The sequence below is a fragment of the Bos javanicus genome, chromosome X (assembly GCF_032452875.1).
Source record: "Bos javanicus breed banteng chromosome X, ARS-OSU_banteng_1.0, whole genome shotgun sequence".
NCBI lineage: Eukaryota > Metazoa > Chordata > Mammalia > Artiodactyla > Bovidae > Bos > Bos javanicus.
Genome location: NC_083897.1, coordinates 88419527 through 88439537, shown reverse-complemented (window position 1 = coordinate 88439537; position 20011 = coordinate 88419527). Strand labels below are relative to the sequence as shown.

At 42.4% G+C, this 20011-nt stretch overlaps 2 protein-coding genes and 1 non-coding gene across 6 annotated transcripts in view; 2 read left to right on the top strand and 1 right to left on the bottom strand.

Annotated features, from left to right (window-relative positions):
- ZNF81 (zinc finger protein 81) overlaps positions 1 to 20011 on the bottom strand; it is a 124123-nt gene that overhangs the window by 30344 nt on the left and 73768 nt on the right. For all 4 annotated transcript variants that reach the window (XR_009735032.1, XM_061409941.1, XM_061409940.1 and 1 more), the window contains exons 3-4: positions 16543 to 16669; positions 6203 to 6298 (exon numbers count right to left, since the gene is read on the bottom strand). Coding sequence is in view for 3 of the 4 variants with exons in the window: in XM_061409941.1 (XP_061265925.1) it covers positions 6203 to 6298; positions 16543 to 16669 (223 nt within the window). In the remaining variant the exon portion in view is untranslated. The remainder of the gene's footprint in view (positions 1 to 6202; positions 6299 to 16542; positions 16670 to 20011) is intronic.
- LOC133243268 (uncharacterized protein C1orf21-like) lies at positions 2194 to 2609 on the top strand. Its single transcript, XM_061409945.1, has one exon. The coding sequence runs from the start codon at positions 2229 to 2231 to the stop codon at positions 2592 to 2594; it is 366 nt and encodes a 121-aa protein (XP_061265929.1). The 5' UTR covers positions 2194 to 2228; the 3' UTR covers positions 2595 to 2609.
- On the top strand, positions 8360 to 8463 carry LOC133243664 (U6 spliceosomal RNA). Its single transcript, XR_009735204.1, has one exon. It is a non-coding gene; the product is annotated as a U6 spliceosomal RNA (small nuclear RNA).

Here is a 20011-nt window from a genome sequence, read left to right as displayed (position 1 = left end):
TGCTAAAGAAATCAAAGATCTAAATATATGTAGAAAGTTGCTATATTCACAGATTAGAAGGCTCAATATTATTAAGATGTCAGTTCTCTTAAAATTGATCTTAGAATTAATGCCAAACCAAATCCCAGCAAGTTTTTTTCCAAAAAATTAAAAACTGGTTATAAAATTTATATGGAAATGCAAATGACCTAGAAGAGTCAAAGTAATTTTTTAAAAAAGTCAACCTGGAGAACTTACTCTACCTGATTGCAAGACTCATTATAAAAGCTATAGTAATAAAGTATGGTGGAGGACAAGGAAGCCTGACGTGCTGTAGTCCACGGGATAGCAAAGAGTCGGATATGACTGAGTGACTGAACAACAACAAATAAAATAGGGGTCTGCCAAAAGGACAGTGTATTAACTATATTTTCTTATTTTCTGTATTCTAGATGCTCTAGCATCTGATGTCTAGCTGATCCTGGAGAGACTGCCTCTCCCAGACCTAGTTATTTCCCAGAGACAGCAAGTGACTTTCCTATAAGTATACCTACCATATGCAAACCAACAAATCCAGAGCCCATATCCACCAACTATCTCCTTTTTCAAGATCTCACAGGTTGAGCCACTAGAACCCTGCCCTAATCACCTCAGGCTGGGTACCAGGCAACTAAGGATAGTCTCTACACTACACCCCAGAGTCCACTGAAATTACTCAAACTAACTAACTCTAAACCTTTCCAGCCTGCTTATTCTACCTCACCCATTCTTTCCTATGAAAATCATAATAAAGGCTGTTGCCCATGCTTTCCCCCTACAACTTCTACCTCCTGATTGACCTTAGTGCTCCCGGGTGTGACTCTGCACAGTGTGGTATGCCTTTTCCTCTTGGAAGCTGTTACAAACTATTTTCAATGGCAGTTGTCTCCAGATATGTTGGCCTCACCATAACTGAATAATAATAAAACCTTTTCTCAGCAGTAAAGAATCTGTCTCTCAATGCAGGAGACACAAGAGACGTGAGTTCAATCCCTGGGTCAAAAAGATTTCCTAGAGGAGGAAATGGCAACCCACTCCAGTATTCTTGCTTGGAAAACTCCATGGGCAGAGCAGCCTGGCAGGCTACAGTCCATGGGGTCACAAAGAGTCAGACATGGCTGAGCACAAGCACGAGTTGAGTTCAGTTGAATAGATCAATTAAACAGAACAGAAAGTCCAGAAATAAGTTCACATATGTGAAATCAACTGATTTTAATAACTGCCTAGGTAATTCAGTGGGGAAAAAGCTCTTCAATAAATGGTTCTGGAACAACTGAATATTGTATTGAAAAAAATGAACATCAACCCTTACATTAAACACAAAAATGGATCATAGACCTAAACTTAAAAAGCTAAAATGATAAACTGTATAGAAGAAAATATGAGAATATCTTTGTGACCTTGCAATGTTGTTGTTCAGTTGCTCAGTCATGTTAGACTCTGTGACCCCAGGGACTGCAGCACGCCAGGCTTCCCTGTCCTTTACCATCTCCTGGAGCTTGCTCAAATTCATATCCATTGAGTGGGTGATGCCATCCAATCATCTTGTCCTCTGTCATCCCCTTCTCCTGCCTTCAATCTTTCCCAGTATCAGGGTCTTTTCTAATGAGTCAGCTCTTCCCATCAGGTGGCCAAAGTATTGGAGCTTCAGCTTCAGCATCAGTCCTTCCAATGAATATATAGGATTGATTTCCTTTAGGATTGATTTCCTTTAGGATTGACTGGTTTGATTTCCTTGCAGTCCAAAGGACTCTCAAGAGTCTTCTTCAACATCACAGTTCAAAAGCATCATGGAGGGGCGAGGAGGTCCTCTCCCTCCGTCCCCCTCCCTCACTCGCTCGCCGCCAGCCCCCGCTGGCTCCCTGCCCACTCCCGGGGGCCGGGGTAAGGACGTGCACGCACGCACCTGGGCCGGGCTTCAGGTGCTTCGGGGCTCTTACCCCCGGCCTCGGGGAGGAGGGGGAGACCCGGACTCACCGTGGGGAGGAAGAGGAAGGAAGACAAGAAGGAGGGAGGAAGAAAACCCGAGAGGAGGACCGGGGCCGGAGGCTTGCCACCTTCAGCACCCCCGCTAGCGCCCAAGGTGCACCCATCTTGACCGACTCAGCAAGAAGGTGGATTTTCCCTGTGTCTAAAGGGAAAAAAAAATGTCCCTGTGTCTGTAGAGATGATTTGCAGTTCAGCCCAGCTGAAGCTGACCGAATGAGACTATGCGCTGTGCCTCCACCAAGCATGTTGCCACTGTTCAAAACGAAGAGGAAGCCCAGAAAGGGAAGAACTACCAGAATGGAGATGTGTTTGGCGATGAGTATAGGATCAAACCGGTGGAAGAGGTCAAATACATGAAAAATGGGGCAGAAGAGGAGCAGAAAATAGCAGCCAGGAACCAAGAAAACTTGGGAAAAAGTGCCAGTTCAAATGTAAGACTTAAAACTAATAAAGAGATTTCAGGATTAGTTCATCAACCCAGAGCAAACATGCACATTTCTGAAAGCCAACAAGAATTCTTCAGAATGCTGGATGAAAAAATTGAAAAGGGTCGAGATTACTGTTCAGAAGAAGAAGGTATCACATAGCACCAATCCTACCACTCAAACCGGGAGCTGCTGCTGCTGCTGCTAAGTCGCTTCAGTCGTGTCCGACTCTGTGCGACCCCACAGACGGCAGCCCACCTGGTTTCTCCGTCCCTGGGATTCTCCAGGCAAGAACGCTGGAGTCGGTTGCCATTTCCTTCTCCAATGCATGAAAGTGAAAAGTGAAAGTGAAGTCGCTCAGTCGTGTCCAACTCTAGCGACCCCAAGGACTGCAGCCTACCCGGCTCCTCCGTCCATGGGATTTTCTAGGCAAAAGTACTGGAGTGGGGTGCCATTGCCTTCTCTGAAACCGGGAGCTACTACTGTGTAAATAGGTTACACCCTAGTTGGAAATCTTTGCAAAGGTCGGTTCTCTTCAGCGAACAGCACTATAGCAAAAGAAGATCATTCCATATCGTATGCTGCATTAACTTACAGTGTTTCTTAATGAACTTGCAAAGGAATATTGCTAAAAACAAACAAAAACTGTTATCGAAATTTCTTTGTTGCTGCTAGTTAAAACTTATTGCAACTTTTCACTTCTCTGTGTCCAGGTCTGCAGCAAAATTCTGCAATTTCACCTTGAAGATACTGTTGGTTTTACAGATGCTCTCCAACCTATTTTTTCTAAAAGATGAAGTAGTGGTGAACTCAGATATCCAACTTCTGTTCTAGACTGGTTCTGCTTCTAAGACAAGCGCCTCCTTCCCCGCTCCCTCCTCCCTGCCTCCCCCAGTAGTCCAGAGCCTTGTTTCTCACTGGCAGTGTTGCACTTTGGAGATGGGATGGTTGCTATGGCAAGCCTAGTTTCTCTGCTATGAAGAAGTAGAGACGCTACTATCAATTCAAAGCATGTCATGACATGACTCCTGGAAGTGACATAGGAGGGAGCAGCAGGTGGTTTCATTTCCTGGGTCTCTTAATCAAAGATCAAGCTTGCAACATCAGTTTTGCTCAGATGCAGACGAAGTGTGATCACAATCTTTTGAATCCCTCTTGCCCACTTTTTTTTTTTTTCCTAAGAAAATAAACATTTTACTGTTTTTTTTTTTTTTTTTTTTTTAAAGCAGCATGGCACTCAGCCTTCTTTATGGTCCAACTCTCAAATCTATACATAACTACTGGAAAAACCATAGCTTTGAGTATATGGACCTTTGTTGGCAAAATAATGTCTCTGCTTTTTAATATGCTGTCTAGGTTCGTCATAGCTTTTCTTCCAAGAAGAAAGAACCTTGCAGTAAGCCAAGATTTATTAAATAGATCACAAAAAATACTAAAACTTTTTTAAAGATGATAAATTAGGCTCCATAAAAATTAAAATATTTTTCCTTTGATAGGCACCAGTAAGACTAAAACTGTAAGATATACATTACAACAAAATATTGGCAGTACCTATATCTGGCTTAGAAATTGTATCGAGCAAATATAAAAAACTCTTATACCTCAATAAGAAGACAAACAACCCCCCCCATAGGAAAGATATTTCAATAGACACTTCACAAAAAAATGTACAAATGATAATAAGCACATGAAGGTATTTAACATTATTACTCATCAGAGAAATGCTGCTTACATTCATAACATACCATTACATATCCATTCTAATAGCAAAGTTTAAAGAGACTGATGATAACAAGTATAGGCAAGGATTTGGGGCAACAGAATTTCTCATGTATTGCTGTTGGGAATGTAAAGCCATTTTGGAAGACAGTTTGGCAATTATATGAAATTATAAGAAAGGTGAGCAAACACTGATGGGTGAGGCCATGCTCAGTAAATCTTTAATCCAATTTCTGTTGAAGGGTGCAGCTGTGTTCCCTCCCTGCTATTTATCTGGGGCCAAACTATGGTGGAGGTAATGAAGATAATGGTTCAGTTCAGTTCAGTTCAGTCGCTCAGTCGTGTCTGACTCTTTGCGACCCCATGAATCGCAGCATGCCAGGCCTCCCTGTCCATCACCGACTCCTGGAGTTCACTCAAACTTACGTCCATTGAGTTGGTGATTCCATCCAGCTATCTCATCCTCTGTTGTCCCCTTTTCCTCCTGTCCCCAATCCCTCCCAGCATCAGAGTCTTCCAATGAGTCAACACTTCGCATGAGGTGGCCAAAGTACTGGAGTTTCAGATTTAGCATCATTCCTTCCAAAGAACACCCAGGGCTGGGTCTCCTTTAGAACGGACTGGTTGGATCTCCTTGCAGTCCAACGGACTCTCAACTTCTCCAACACCACAGTTCAAAAGCATCAATTCTTCGGCGCTCAGCTTTCTTCACAGTCCAACTCTTACATCCATACATGACTACTGGAAAAACCATAGCCTTGACTAGACGGACCTTTGTTGGCAAAGTAATGTCTCTGCTTTTGAATATGCTATCTAGGTTGGTCATAACTTTCCTTTCAAGGAGTAAGCGTCTTTTAATTTCATGGCTGCGGTCACCATCTGCAGAGCAACGCTAATCCCAGGCATTTACCCAAGAAAAATGTAGACATATGCTCACACAAAGACAAATCAGAATGTTTACTGCAACTGTAGTCATAATAACCAAATAATGACCACTTGTCATTAACAGGCATAGAGATAAAAAAAAATTATAACGGAACAGTATTCACTATTTAAAAGGAACTATTTAATAGTCATACCATGGAATAGTATCCACTATTTAAAAGAAACAAACTAGTGATATACTCAATAACATGAATGAATTGCAAAATCATTAGGCTGAACAAATAAAGCCAGACCCAAAAAGGTACATACAGAATGATTCCATTTATATGCAACACTAATAAAGGCAAATCTAGTCTATAATGACAAAAAGTAACTCAGTGGTTGCTTGGGGCCAAAGTCATGTAGAGTGTTAACTACAAGGGGCATGAAGGTGCATTTTTGTGTGATGGAATGTATCACGACTGGGGTGGTGCTTATAACAGCGTGTACCTTTGTCAAAACTCACCAAACTGTACACTTAAAATGGATACTTATTATGGTATGTAAATTATATCTTAATAAATTTGATTTTAAAAGAGAAAATGCTAGGTGACAGGGATCATAAAGTGAGAAGATGGAAGGCAGGCATGGAGATTAGGGGAGGTGAAGAGAAGTGAGGAATCTGAAAGCAATATCTACAAAGAGAAAAGGAGGTGGGGCTGGTTGTAGATGACAGTTTGTTGATATCTTAGAGTGAGAAGATGAAAACAAGAGGGAGAAGAAGCTGAAAGGGAACCAGGTAGAACAGGAGTGAGGCAACCAACTGATCTCCAAAGAAGGCAAATCCATTAAAACCTGAATGTATACAATAAGGATCTAAGACCTTGGGAGTGGGGTTTCAGTACTAAAGCATAAAAATGTAATGGGAGGAGAAAACATCCAAGAAAGCCAGATCCATAGTAAGGAAGTCTGGCATATGATCTAGAGTATAGATACTGTAGCAATTCTCCTGGAGGGAAGCTAAGCCAAGAAGCAGTAAGGGAAATACAGGGAAGAGCAGTTTGGTACCTCAGAGGCCAAGGAGTTTCTAAAGTTTTGAACCTTCAAAAAGGGCAGCAATCACAGCACTTTAAAGGTATTGGTCTTAAGTATTTCCATTGTCTTCCTTCTGCCAGGATCACACTCACCTGAGCAGCTGTGATGTAGGGTTTTTTCCTTCAGTGCCCAAGGCTCCTCTCCTTGCTCCAACTTGAATATGACCTCTGGTTTGGGAACTTCATACCCTGTTAACAGGAAATGATAGAAAATGGGGTCCAACTAATTGCTTTCCATGTGTTCTTTGGAAAAGTAATCGCATTTCATTGGAAAAAGAGTAATAAGCATGAATGTGCAAAGGGAGTGAAGAATCTCAGGGAAATCAAGGATGACACCATTACACATTTCAGATGCCCCAGAGCACTTAGCAGCTGAGAATGGAAACCACCTCACTGAGGTTCTGTGTTAGTTCCCTAGGGCTTCTTTAAGAAAGTACAAAAAAATCCCTGGAGAAGGAAATGGCAAACCACTCCAATATTCTTGCCTGGAAAAGTACATGGACAGAGCCTGGTGGACTGCAGTCCTTGGGGTTACATGACTGAGCATGCAGGCATGAGGGTGGAGGGAGATGGGTTGGTAGCAATAACCTGGTAGAACTAAAAAAAAAAAAAAGAAAGAGAGAAAGTACCAAAAACTAGGTGACTTAAAACAACAGAAATGTATTATCTGATATTTCTAGAGGCTAGAATTCTGAAATCAAGGTGTTAGCAGTGTCATGGTCACTCCAGCAGATATAGGGGAGAATCCTTCCTTGCACCTTCTAGCTTATTCTGTCTGCCAAAATCTCTGGTGTTCCTTGGCTTGTAAATGTATTTTAATCCAGTCCCATGGCTATCTTCTCCCTGTGTGTCTTCTTACTGTCTTTCCTCTATGTGTGCCTATTTCTGTGCCCAAATCTCCTTTTTTTTTTTTTTTAATAAGGATACCACTCAGGTTAGGGTCCACTCCAATGACCTCATTTTAATTTGATCCCTTCTGTAAAGATACTACTTTCAAATAAAGGCACATTCTCAGGTACTGGGGGTTAAGATTTTGACATATCTTTTTTTGAGGGGTCACTATTCAACCAATAAGAGCATGTCCCCTGACCCCCCCAAATTCACATCTTTCCCATGTATAAAATACATTAACCCTATCCCAATATCCCCAATCAACTCTTAGGTCTAAAATCTCATCTAAACATCAACCCAGGGTCTCAGATCTCAGCATCTAAATCATCTAAATCTTATGGGTAAGACTTGAGTATAAGTCATTCTGGGACAAAATTCCTCTCCATGCATATCTATGAAAGCAGACGCACTACCTGTTTCTAAAATATTCCAAACACAGTGGTGTCACAGGCATAGGATAGATACTCCCATTCCAAAAGGGAGAAATTAGAATTTAGAAAGGTATGGCAGGTCTCAAGCAAGTCTGAAACCGAGCAGGGCAAATTCCATTAGATTTTAAGTGAAAGTGAAAGTCACTCAGTCGTGTCTGACTCTGCAACCCCATGGACTATACAGTCCATGGAATTCTCCAGGCCAGAATACTGGAGTGGGTAGCCTTTTCCTTCTCCAAGGGATCTTCCCAACCCAGGGATCGAACCCAGGTCTCCTGCATTGCAGGTGGATTCTTTACCAGCTGAGCCACAGCTTGACAATAATCCTCACTGGTTCAATGTTCTGTCCTCCAAGCCCACCAGGATGGTAGCCCCACCCCCTCAGCCCTGGGCCAGGAATGGCACCACTTACTATCACTCCTAATGGCCCATTAGCAAAAATTTTGTTTCCTGTACTGGCAGTCTTACGCTCTGCTGTTCCACATGCCTTAGTTCCAAAGGGAGGAATACTTCTACCAAGAGACACAACACTGATTCTATTGAACTGGAAGATAAGTCTGCCACCCGGAAATCTTGGTCTTTTCACATCTCTGAATCAACAGGCAAAGAAGGGAGTTACTGTGCTGGCTGGGGTGGTTGATCTTGACTATCAAGCGGAAACTGTGGCCTGCTATATCACAATGGAAATAAAGAAGAGTATGTCTTAGTGCTTGTTTCAGCAGTGAAGTGAAGTGAAAGCTGCTCAATCATGTCTGACTCTTTGAGACCACATAGGCTGGAGCCTGCCAGGCTCTTCCGTCCATGGAATTCTTCAGGCAAGAATACTGGAGTGGGTAGCCTTTCACTTCTCCAGGGGATCTTTCTGACCCAGGGATTGAACCCGGGTCTCCCACATTACAGGCAGATTCTTTATCATCTAAACCACCAGGGAAGCCCAGCAGTACATATATTAAAATTGGAATGATACAGAGAAGATTAGCATGGCCCCTGAGCAAAGATGACACACAAATTCATGAAGTGTTCCATATTTTTATGGAATCTTAAAAAAAAAAAAAAAGGATACAAATGAACTTATTTACAAAACAGAAGTAGAGTCATGGATGTAGAAAACAAACTTATGGTTACCAGACGGTAAGAGGGGAGGAGAGATAAATTGAGAGATTGGGATTGACATATACACACTACTACATATAAAATAGATAACTAATAAGGACTTACTGTATAGCACACAGAACTCTACTCACTACTCTGTAATGGCCTATATGGGAAAAGAATCTTAAAAAAAAGAGTGGATATATGTATATGTATAACTGATTCACCTTGCTGTACACCTGGAACTAACATTGTAAATCAATTATAATCCAATAAAAAATTTTTTAAAAAGAAGAGTATGTCTAGAATACAGGCGATCCCGTAAGGCATACTATCATGCCCTGTGATTGCTTCCCCAGTGCCTCGGGGTAAAGAATCTGTCTGCAGTGCAGGAGACACAGGAGACACGGGTTCAATCCTTGGGTCAGGAAGATCCCCCAGAGGAGGAAATGGCTACCCACTCCAGTATTCTTGCCTGAAAATTCTATGGACAGAGTAGCCTGGGGGACTACAATCCATGGGACTGCAAAGAGTCGGACACAACTGAAGTGACTGAGCACACACACACGCATGCCCTGTGATTGAAGTCAATGTAAAACTACAGCGATACAATTCAGGCCTGGACCCTTCAAGAATAAAGTTTTGGGTCACACCACTGTGCTTCCCTGGTGGCTCAGCTGGTAAAGAATCTGCCTACAGTGCAGGAGACCTGGGTTCGATCCCTGGGTTGGGTAGATACCCTGGAGAAGGAAAGGCTACCCACTCCAGTATTCTGGCCTGGAGAATTCCATGGACTGTATAGTCCATGGGGTGGCCAAGAGTCGAACATGACTGAGCAACGTTTATTTTCATGTTTCTTTGTATTTATGGGCTTCCCTGATAGCTCAGTTGGTAAAGAATCTGCCTTCAATGCAGGAGACTGTGGTTCAATTCCTGGTTTGGGAAGATCCCCTGGAGAAAGGAAGGGTTACCCACTCCAATATTCTTGCCTGGAGAATTCCTCAACCTCCTATACTTAGGCCACCTGATGCGAAGAGCTGACTCACTGGAAAAGACTCTGATGCTGGGAAATATTGAGGGAGGAGGAGAAGGAGGCGATGGAGGACGAGATGGTTGGATGGCATCACCAACTCAATGGACATGAGTTTGAGCAGACTCCAGGAGACAGTGAAGGACAGGGATACCTGGCATGCTGCAGTCCATGGGGTTGCAAAGAGTTGGACATGACTTAGGGACTAAACAACAACAAAGGCCCAAAGGGTAAGATACAAAGTGCGACCCATGAGAAGATCTGAGATACTCCAAAATGACTGCATGATTTGTCCAATTTATAAGGACAGAAATCTGGGTGATATGTGTGGGATAATGGAAGGAACAAAGTTGGATAAGACTGAAATTTTTAGTATGTGTACACTAAGCAGATTCTGAATGTCATCTTGCCACTTGAGGGGTTAGGAAGGGTACAGACAGTATATTTGGCTGGTTGGCTGGAACATGAACCAAATCACAGCCCACATAAATGCAGCTGGAATTCTAGGACTGCTTTGGAGTACTACAGAGAAAGGCATCTGAAGGCTTAGGGAGATTGGAATGTTAAGAGTAGACTTATCAAGAAACATCTGCTCACTCACACCAGGATGGTCCAGAGACACACCAGTCATGACAACTGTGACAAATAAATTTGTGAGGGGGCCCCCGATAATCTATGATTGTTCTTCACTGTAGGTCAGAAATTTCAGTGGGAACTGCTGCCACTGAACTGGAAAACCTAAATGCAGTGAGAGCAATTGGAACCTGGGGTGAAGTGAAGTGAAATGAAGTGAAGTGAAAGTTGCTCAGTCATGTCCGACTCTTTGTGACCCCATGGACTATACAGTCCATGGAATTCTCCAGGCCAGAATACTATAATGGGTAGCTGTTCCCGTCTCCAGGGGATCTTCCCAACCCAAGGATTGAACCCAGGTCTCTCCCATTACAGGCAGATTGTTTACCAGCTGAGCCACAAAGGAAGTTCAAACCTGGTGTGGCAGGGGCCAAATGGAGGCACTGGATTGCCAAATACAAGGTCGATGTGGTTAGCACAGCGTCAGAGTAGTAATCAGAACAGTCCAATTCACAAATAAGGGTAGAAATTTCTATAATACTGTTTTAATTCATTCTACAACTCATTAGAGTTCAAACATCTTTCAAAACAAACCTTTACCTTGCGTGTGTGTATACTAGGTCACTTCAGTTATGTCCAACCCTTTGCGACCTCATGGATTGTAGCCCACCAGGCTCTTCTGTCCATGGGACTCTCCAGGCAAGAATACTGGAGTGGGTTGCCATGCCCTCCTCCAGGGGATCTTCCCGACACAGGGATCAAATCCCTGGGTCTCTTACATCTCCTGCACTGGAAGGCTGGCTCTTTACCACTAGCACCACCTGGAAAGCCCATATCTTTATCTTGGTGTTTCATTATTTAAGAGATAACCTTCTTTGAAGCCAGCAGAGTTAGGACAGTCTAAGAAAAGCAGGACAGAAACAGTGTATGAACATTTAGCAAAAGACAGTTTTCAGATATTTAAGAAACTATGCTACACAACCATATATTTATGTGTTATATGTCTATACCTCTCTATCCTTCTAACACTATATGAGAATGGGGGGATAGCATTAAATATAACACCTGTTTTAGAGTGGTTCACCTGCTCACAGACATGCATATAAACAAATTAAGAGCAAAAAAATAAAAGAATATTGAGTATTTACTATGTACCAGACATTGCCCTGGGCACTTTAGATGAATTAATCCATTTAATCTTCAAACCAACTCTCCTCTTATTCCCCTTAGCAGACAAGGAAACTGAGCCTTGGAGAGGTAAAATTCCAAAGTCACACAGCTAGTAAGTGGCTTAGTTATTCATACAACAAGTGGCCAGGTAGAGATTTAAACTTCTTTCTCTTATGCTATCCTACTGCCAAATAGAAAAAAAAAAATACATGTCTTTAATATATATTACATAGGGATGAACCAAACCTTCTGTGCTGTCAAAAAGATTCACAGAGACCTGTGAGTTTGGCTAGTTGATCATGACTTCCATAGGAAACAAATAGGTGGGCAATTTACTAAAATCTTACTTGATCTGTAGAAGGAAAAGAGTTCTAGGTCAAGTGAAAAGAAGTCTAACTTGAAACATCCAAACACAGAATCCCAGCTCCTCAATCAACTCTCAGACTTGAGTCAGTTTATACACCGAGAATGAACACTTCTGAATGAAGGGGAGGCTGGGTCCCTGGAGGAATGAACCCATGACACTGCCAAAAATTTACACCACTAATATTTCTCCCAACTTTTCCTAAAAGGACCTATAGCCCTTTACCAGGGTACCTCTGCATTGGGGAAAAAGCAATGAGGCTTTCCAGATATTACCAGATAGGACACTGGCTCTGATCTGACACTAATTCCAAAAGATCCAAAACATTACTGTGGCTCACCAGACAGAGTTGGGGCTTATAAAAGTGAAGTGATCAATGGAGTTTTAGCTCAGGTCAATCACACACAGTGAGCTCAGTGGATCACTAAACCCATCTCGTGGTTATTTCTCTGGTATAGGAATGCATAATTAGAATACTCAGCAACTGGCAGTGTCCTCATATTGGTCTCCTGACCTATGGAGTGAAGCCTCTTATGGTGGAAAATGCCAAGTGGAAGCCACTAGAACTGTCTCCATCTAGGAAAACAGTAAACCAAAAGCAGTACTGCTTTCCTGAGGGATTGCTGAGGTTGGTGTTACCATCAAGGACTTGATGGAGAAGGCAATGGCACCCCACTCCAGTACTCTTGCCTGGAGAATCCCAGGGATGGGGGAGCCTGGTGGGCTGCTGTCTATGGGGTCGCACAGAGGTGGACATGACTGAAGCGACTTAGCAGCAGCAGCAAGGACTTGAAAGATGCAAGGATGGTGATTCCACTACATTCAACATGCCTATTTGGCCTGTGCAGAAGACAGATGGATCTTGGAGAAGGACAGTGGATTATCATGAACTTAACCAGGTAGTGTCTCCAACAGCAGCTGCTATACCAGATACAGTTTTGTTGCTTGACCAAATGAACACATCCTTTGATACTCGGCATGTATATATTTATCTGGCAAATGCCTTTCTTAAAAACAGTACTGTTAGTAAAGACCAGCAAAAGCAGTTTTCTTTCCATTGGGAAGGCCAGCTATATACCTGCACTGTCCTGCCTCAGAGGTAGATCAACTCTCCAGTCCTATGTCATAATTTAACCTGCAGGGTTCTTGGGCAATTTTCCCTTCCACAAGACATCACATCACATGTCTATGTGCTCAGTAGCTTCAGTCATGTCCAACTCTTTGAGACCCCATGGACTACAGCCTGCCAAGCTCCTCTGTCCATGGGATTCTCCAGGTAAGAATACTGGAGTGGGTTGCCATGACCTCCTCCAGGGGTCTTCCCAACCCAGGGATCGAAACCATGTCCCTTAGATCTCCTGCACTAGCAGGCAGGTTCTTCACCACCTAGGAACCCCACACTGGTCCATTACATGGATATTATGCTTATTAGACCTAGTGGATAAGAGTGAGAAACTACTCTAGACTTATGGATAAGACATCTGTGTGTCAGGAGACAGGAAATGAATCTGAAAATAAATTTAGGGGCCTTCTATCTCAGTGAGATTTCTAGGGGTTCAGTGGTGGGGGGCTTGTTGAGATACTCCTTCTAACCTCTTGAAGAATAAGTTTTGCATCTGGCTCTTCCATAAGCAAAAAGAGGGCCAACACCTAGGGCCTCTTTGGACATCAGAGGCAACACAGTCCTCATCTGGATGAGCTACTCTGGCCTATTTACCAGGTGATTCAAAAAGCTGCCATTTTGAGTGGAGATCAGAATAGGAGAAGGCCCTGTGTGACACGTCCAGACCGCCATACAAGCCACCCTGCCACTTGGGTCACATGACCCATCAGATCCATTGGTGCTTGAAGTGTCAGTGACACAGGGATGGAGGCTTTGGCAGTTCCCCTGAGACGAATCACAGCACAGGTCCTAGGATTCTGGAGCTAAGCTCTGCCATCCTCTGCTCTCCTTCTGAGAAACAACTTTTGGTTTGCTACAATGTCTCAATTTACTCACAGAATTTAAGCATTTTAGTTAGTGGAGGAAAATAAAACTTAACAAGGATTCCCTCAGTAATGGTGAGTGAACACAGAAGAAGCCAGCACTGACATAGAAAATGTGGCAAATGGTAGACCTGCCTTCCAGTGCTGCTTGTAAGGGGCCCAAGTTCTTCTGATGGAGGCTCAGCCTGTGGATGGCGTGAGGCCAGGAGCCACCCTTGCAGCACTGAGACTGGGTCTTCCCAGAGGTGAATTGCTTGAGAATGTGCCCAAAGTGGGCAGTAAACTCCATGTAATCTAAATATTGTTGTTTAGTTCCTAAATCATGTCTGACTCTTTGCGCCCATGGACTGTAGCCCACCAGGCTCCTTTATCGGTGGAATTTCCCTGGCAAGAACACTGGAGTGGGTTTGCCATTTCCTACTCTAGGGGATCTTCCCCACCCAGGGATCGAGTCTGCATCTCCTGCTTGGCAGGCAGATTCTTTACAACTGAGCCACCAGGGCTTGCTGTAAGGCTAAATAAAAGGAAGTGAAAGTGTTAGTCGCTCAGTTGGGTCTGGCTCTTTGAGACTCCATGGACGTGACAGGTTCCTCTGTCCACAGAATTCTCCAGGCAAGAATCCTGGAGTTGGTAGCCATTCCCTTCTCCAGGGGAATCTTCCCAACCCAGGGATCAAATGCTGGTTTCCTGCATTGCAGGCAGGTTCTTTACCATCTGAGCCACCAGGGAAGACCCAAAGCTAAATCCTGGAACAAAACTGATAGTCAACAAGTATCATAAGGGAGAGCTGAAGAGAGAGTTCAAGAGAGCATGTCACTGTTAAGAGATGTGACTTCAGATCCTATGTGGTGACCTTACACCCTCAGCCCTGGGTGGTGGCCTTGCCCTCTTAGCCCTGGAAATCAACTAGGTGGCTCATCTTCTGGAAGCAAAGAGGTGACAGCTTGTCACCCTGCATCTTCCTAGTCTGTGCTCTCTGGGCCTGTGGTGGCAGTGAGAGCTCTGCTGGCTTCTGAACCATTTGGAGGGTCATTCACCGCTTTTCTTAGAAGATATTCACCGCCAAATAGCTTTACTAGCCTATTTCCTGGCTGGAGAATCCAAGAAATCCAGTCTTCGTTCCTTCCTTTTTTCCTGCCTCTGCCCTGTTCATCCCAAGCTGGCAGTGTTTCTGCTGAGATGGCTGATTGGATCTACAACTCACATGCCTAATCCTTTTAGCAACTGGTTCTCCAGCCACACACTTGGTGCCCTTTCCAGAGTACATGTCATATTTTACAATATGGATAGGCTGAAAATTCTCAAAATCTTCATGTTCTAGTTCCTTTTTACTAACAATTCCTTCTTCAAATTCTCTCTTTCCTCTATCATTTTACTATAAGCATTAAGGACAAATCAAGTCTCGCTTTTAACACTTGGCTTAGAAATTTCCTCACTTAAATATCCCAGTTCATCACTTACAAGTTCTTTCCACCCAAGAAAACAAAATTCAGCCAAATTCTTTGCCACTTTATAAGATTTACCTTTATAATAGCCAGGACATGGAAGCAACCTAGATGCCCATCAGCCGATGAATGGATAAGAAAGCTGTGGTACATATACACAATGGAGTATTACTCAGCCATTAAAAAGAATACATTTGAATCAGTTCTAATGAGGTGGATGAAACTGGAACCTATTATACAGAGTGAAGTAAGCCAGAAAGAAAAACACCAATACAATATACTAATGCATATATATGGAATTTAGAAAGATGGTAACAATAACCCTGTGTATGAGACAGCAAAAGAGACACTGATATATAGGTCAGTCTTGTGGACTCTGTGGGAGAGGGAGAAGGTGGGGAGATTTGGGAGAATGGCATTGAAACATGTGTAATATCATGTATGAGATGAGTCGCCAGTCCAGGTTCGATGCACGATGCTGGATGCTTGGGGCTGGTGCACTGGGACGGCCCAGAGGGAGGGTATGGGGAGGGAGGAGGGAGGAGGGTTCAGGATGGGGAGCACGGGTATACCTGTGGCAGATTCATTTCGATGTTGGGCAAAACTAATACAATATTGTTAAAGTTTAAAAATAAAATAAAATTAAAAAAAAAAAAGATATACCTTTATACCAATTTCCAACAACATATGCCTATCTTCCATCTGGCAGTGTGTGTGTGTTCACTTGTATCCGAATCTTTGTGACCCCATGGACTGTACCATCTGAGATCTCACCAAAACCACCTTTAACATTCCTACTTCTACCACAAGTTTCTTTGAGGCAATCTAGACTAGACTTTTTCTATCAAGCCCCTACAAATCTTTTCAGCCTCTACTTGCTGCCCAATTCAAAGCCATTTCCATGTTTTTTTTAGGTGTTTCTCATAATATCACTCCACTCCCCAGTACAGAAAGTTGCAGTTTCCTAGGGCTGTTGTAACAAAGTACCACAAACTGGGTGGCTCAGAACAACAGGAATTTCTTGTCTTGTGGTTCTGGGGACCGGAAGTCCAAAATCAAGATGTCAGCCAGGTCATGTTCTTGTTGAAGGTGCTAGGGAGGGATGTGTTCCATGCGCCTCTCCTGGTTTCTGGTGGCCTCAGGCACCTCCTGTCCTATAGATGCATCCCTCCAATCACATGGTCATCTTTTCCTTGTGTGCCTCCGCACGGTCCCTCGAGTGTTTGTGCTTGTCTGTGTCTACACTTCTCTTTTTCATAAGAATGCCAGTCATATTGGTTTAGGGCCCAACTAATGACATTGTTTTAGCTTGATTACTTCTGGGAAGATCCTATTTCTAAATAAGGTCACAGTCAAAGACAGTGCAGTTTAAGACATTAACATATTTTCTTGGACGGACAAAACTTTACCCATACAGGTTCCTCACAGATTCACATTCTGACAAGGCTTACCCAGTGAAAGGAGGTGGCTGTAGTTTTCCAACATCACATCTTGGTACAGGCGCCTCTGAGCAGAGTCCAGATGCTGCCACTCCTCCCTGCTGAAGTCCACAGTCACGTCCTCAAAGGACACTGACACCTGTAAACAAACACCAAGGACACTGTCACCTCTAAACACAATCCCATTCAGGGTGACCGGGTCAGCATGGGAGGATAGGGGAAAGATAGAAAAATGCTTTTAGGATTTTTACCATAATACCCCATAGGCTATGCCTTTTAAATACCTACTTACACGTAATGTATAGAATAAAAATATGTACTTATAAATTTCTGCCATTCATTGTATATGTCTTTCATTTTAAAAAATTAATTTTCATTAGTTTTCTATAGTAGTATATAACTACTTATACATAGTAGTGTGTATAGCTGATTCACTTTGCTGTACAGCAGCAACTAAAACACTGCAAAGCAAATATACTCCAATAAAAATAAATAAATAAAGTAAATAAAGTGATCAAAAGGGGATTTGAAGTTTATCTTATTTAGTTCCTCATGTTAATGGGAAGTTAGTGTTTTATTGCTTTTTGAAGGAGGCATGTATGTTTGTGCTGGGTCTTTGTTCCTGTGCGTGGGCTTTCTCTAGTTGTGGCAAAGTGGGGGCTACTCTCTCGTTGTGGTGCAAGAGCTTTTCATTGCAGTGGTTTCTCTTGCTGCAGAGCACAGGCTATAGAGTGCACAGGCTTCAGTGGCTGGGGTTCACAGGCTCAGAAGTTGTGTCTCACAGGCTCTAGAGCAAGGGTTCAGTAGTTGTGGAGCACAGGGTCAGTTGAACGTGCTCCCCTGCCTTGACTAGCAAACTATTAACCACTGGACCACCAGGGAAGTCCAGCATGTACACTTTTTTCTCACTTTACATAGTTCCCTGTACTACTGCTTTCATTTAGTCTTTAAAAATATAGGCATTTTCTCTTGATGCCCTTTTGTTTGATCAATTTTAATTCCACAGTTGTCAGAAAACACACTCTGTATGATTTCAACATATGGTCTATCTAGAAGAATGTTTCAGGTGTCCCTAGAAAAGAATGTATATTCAGCTACTGATAGGTTCAGTGTTCTCTAATATTTAAATCAACTTGATTGAGTGTTGTTTAAATTCTATATCACTTTACTCATTTGTCTTCTACTTCTTCAACCAATTATTTGTTAACTTTTTGTTAAAAACTGAAACAGAGATGTTAAAAGTTTATATGGCTATGCAAAGGAACTAGAATACACAAAGCAAGGATTAGCATGGAAGATTTATACTATGTAATATTAAGACTTACTATAAAGCTACAATAATTCAGACAGAATGGTATTGATGTAAGTATAGACACATATATCAATGAAACAGAATAGAGGGTCCAGAAACAGATTTGCACACATATGGACAACTGTTTTTTGACTAAGGTGCCAAAGTGTTTCATTGCAGGAAAGGAAAGTCTTTTTTAAAAACGGTGCTGGAACAAATAGTTATAATAAGTTTTGGAGGAAAACACAAACCATGATTCACACCTCACACCATACAAAAATTAACTTACGTGTTCTCACCAATTCACAAGCACACACACAGAAAGTAATTCTGTGTGGTGATGGATGTGTTAACTAACTTGACTGTGGTATAAAAACAGACATACAGATCAATGGGACAGAAGAGAAAGTCCAGAAATAAACCCACACATTTACGGTCAATTAATTTATAAGAAAGATGCCAAGAATATAAAATGGGGGAAAGGACAGTGTCTTCAATAAATGTTTGGGACAGCTGGACAGCCACATGCAACAAAATGAAACTGGAACACTCTCTTACACCCCCATAAAAGTTAATTAAAAATGGATTAAAGACTTAACTACAAGACCGGAGACCATACAACTTCTAGATGAAAACATAGGTGGTAAGCTCCTTGATGTAAGTCTTGGAGATGAATTTTTGGATTTGACACCAAAAGCAAATGCAACAAAAACAAAAACAAACCGTGGGAATATGCCAAACTAAAAAGTTTATGCACAGCAAATGAAACCTTCCGCAAAATGACAAGACAGCTTACTGACTGGGAAAAATATTTGCAAAGCCTATGTCTGATAAGGGGTTAATATCCAGAATATGTGGGGCTTCCCTGGTGACTCAGATAGTAAAGAATCTGCCCGCAATGCAGGAGACCCAGGTTTGATATCTGGGTTGGGAAAATCTCCTAGAGAAGGAAACGGCTACCCACTCCAGTATTCTTGCCTGGAGAATTCCATGGACAGAGAAGACTGGTGGACTACAGTCAATGGGGTTGCAAAGAGTGGGGACATGACTGAGTGACTAACACAACAACAACAACATCCAAAATATGTAAAGAAATCATACAACTCTACAGCAAAAAAAAAAAAAAAACACGATTAAAAAGCAGTAGAGGATCCGAATAGACATTTCTGTAAAGAAGACACACAAATGGCCAACAGGAGGTACATGTAAAGACGCTCAACATCACTAATTATCAGGAAATGCAAATCAAAACCACAGTGAGCTATCACCTCACACCTGTTAGAATGGCTATTATGAAGACAATAAATATCAAGTGTTAATGAGAATATAGAAAAAAACGGAACTCATGCACTGTCAGCAGAAATGTAAAATTAGGCTTACTGGGTGGTGCCTGCAATGTGGGAGACCTGAGTTTGATCCCTGGGTCAGGAAGATCCCTTGGAGGAGGAAATGGCAATGCACTCCAGTATTCTTGCCTGGAGAATCCTCATGGACAGAGGAGCGTGGTGGGCTACAGTACAGTCCACAGGGTTGCAAAGAGTTAGACACGACTGAGCAACTTTCACTTTCATTATGCAAAACAATACAAAACTTCCTCAAAGATTAAAAATAGAACCACCATATGATCCAGCACTTCTACTTCTGTGTATCTACCTAAGAAATGAATACATTCATTTAAAAAGATATATGCACTCTCCTGTTCATGGCAGTATTTTTTTTTAAAGATTGGATTTTATTTATTTTGGTTATGTTGGGTCTTAGTTGCAGCATGTGGATCTTTGGTGCATCATTCAGGATCTTCCTCAAGGCATTTGGGCTCAGTAGTTGTGGTGCATGGGCTCTCTAGTTGTGGCAAATGGGCTTAGTTGCTCTGCAGCATGTGGGATATTAGTTTCCCAACCAGGGATCAAACCTGCATCCCCTGAATTGCAAGGAAGATTATTTACCACTGGACCACTAGGGAAGTCCCTACAGTATTATTTACAATAGCTAAGATATAAAATCAACCTAAGCATCCATAAATGAAGAAATGGATAAAGAAAACAATGGAATATTATTTAGCCATAAAAGAAGGAAATCTTTTCATTTGCAACAACATGGATGTACCCTGAGAGCATTATGCTAAGTGAAATAAGTCTGTTCAGTCGCTACGTCATGTCCGACTCTTTTCCACCCCATGGACTGCAGCAC

What these genes read in the sequence shown, in the direction of transcription:
- LOC133243268 (XM_061409945.1), top strand. Translation starts at nt 2,229, where the DNA reads ATGCGCTGTGCCTCCACCAAGCATGTTGCCACTGTTCAAAACGAAGAG.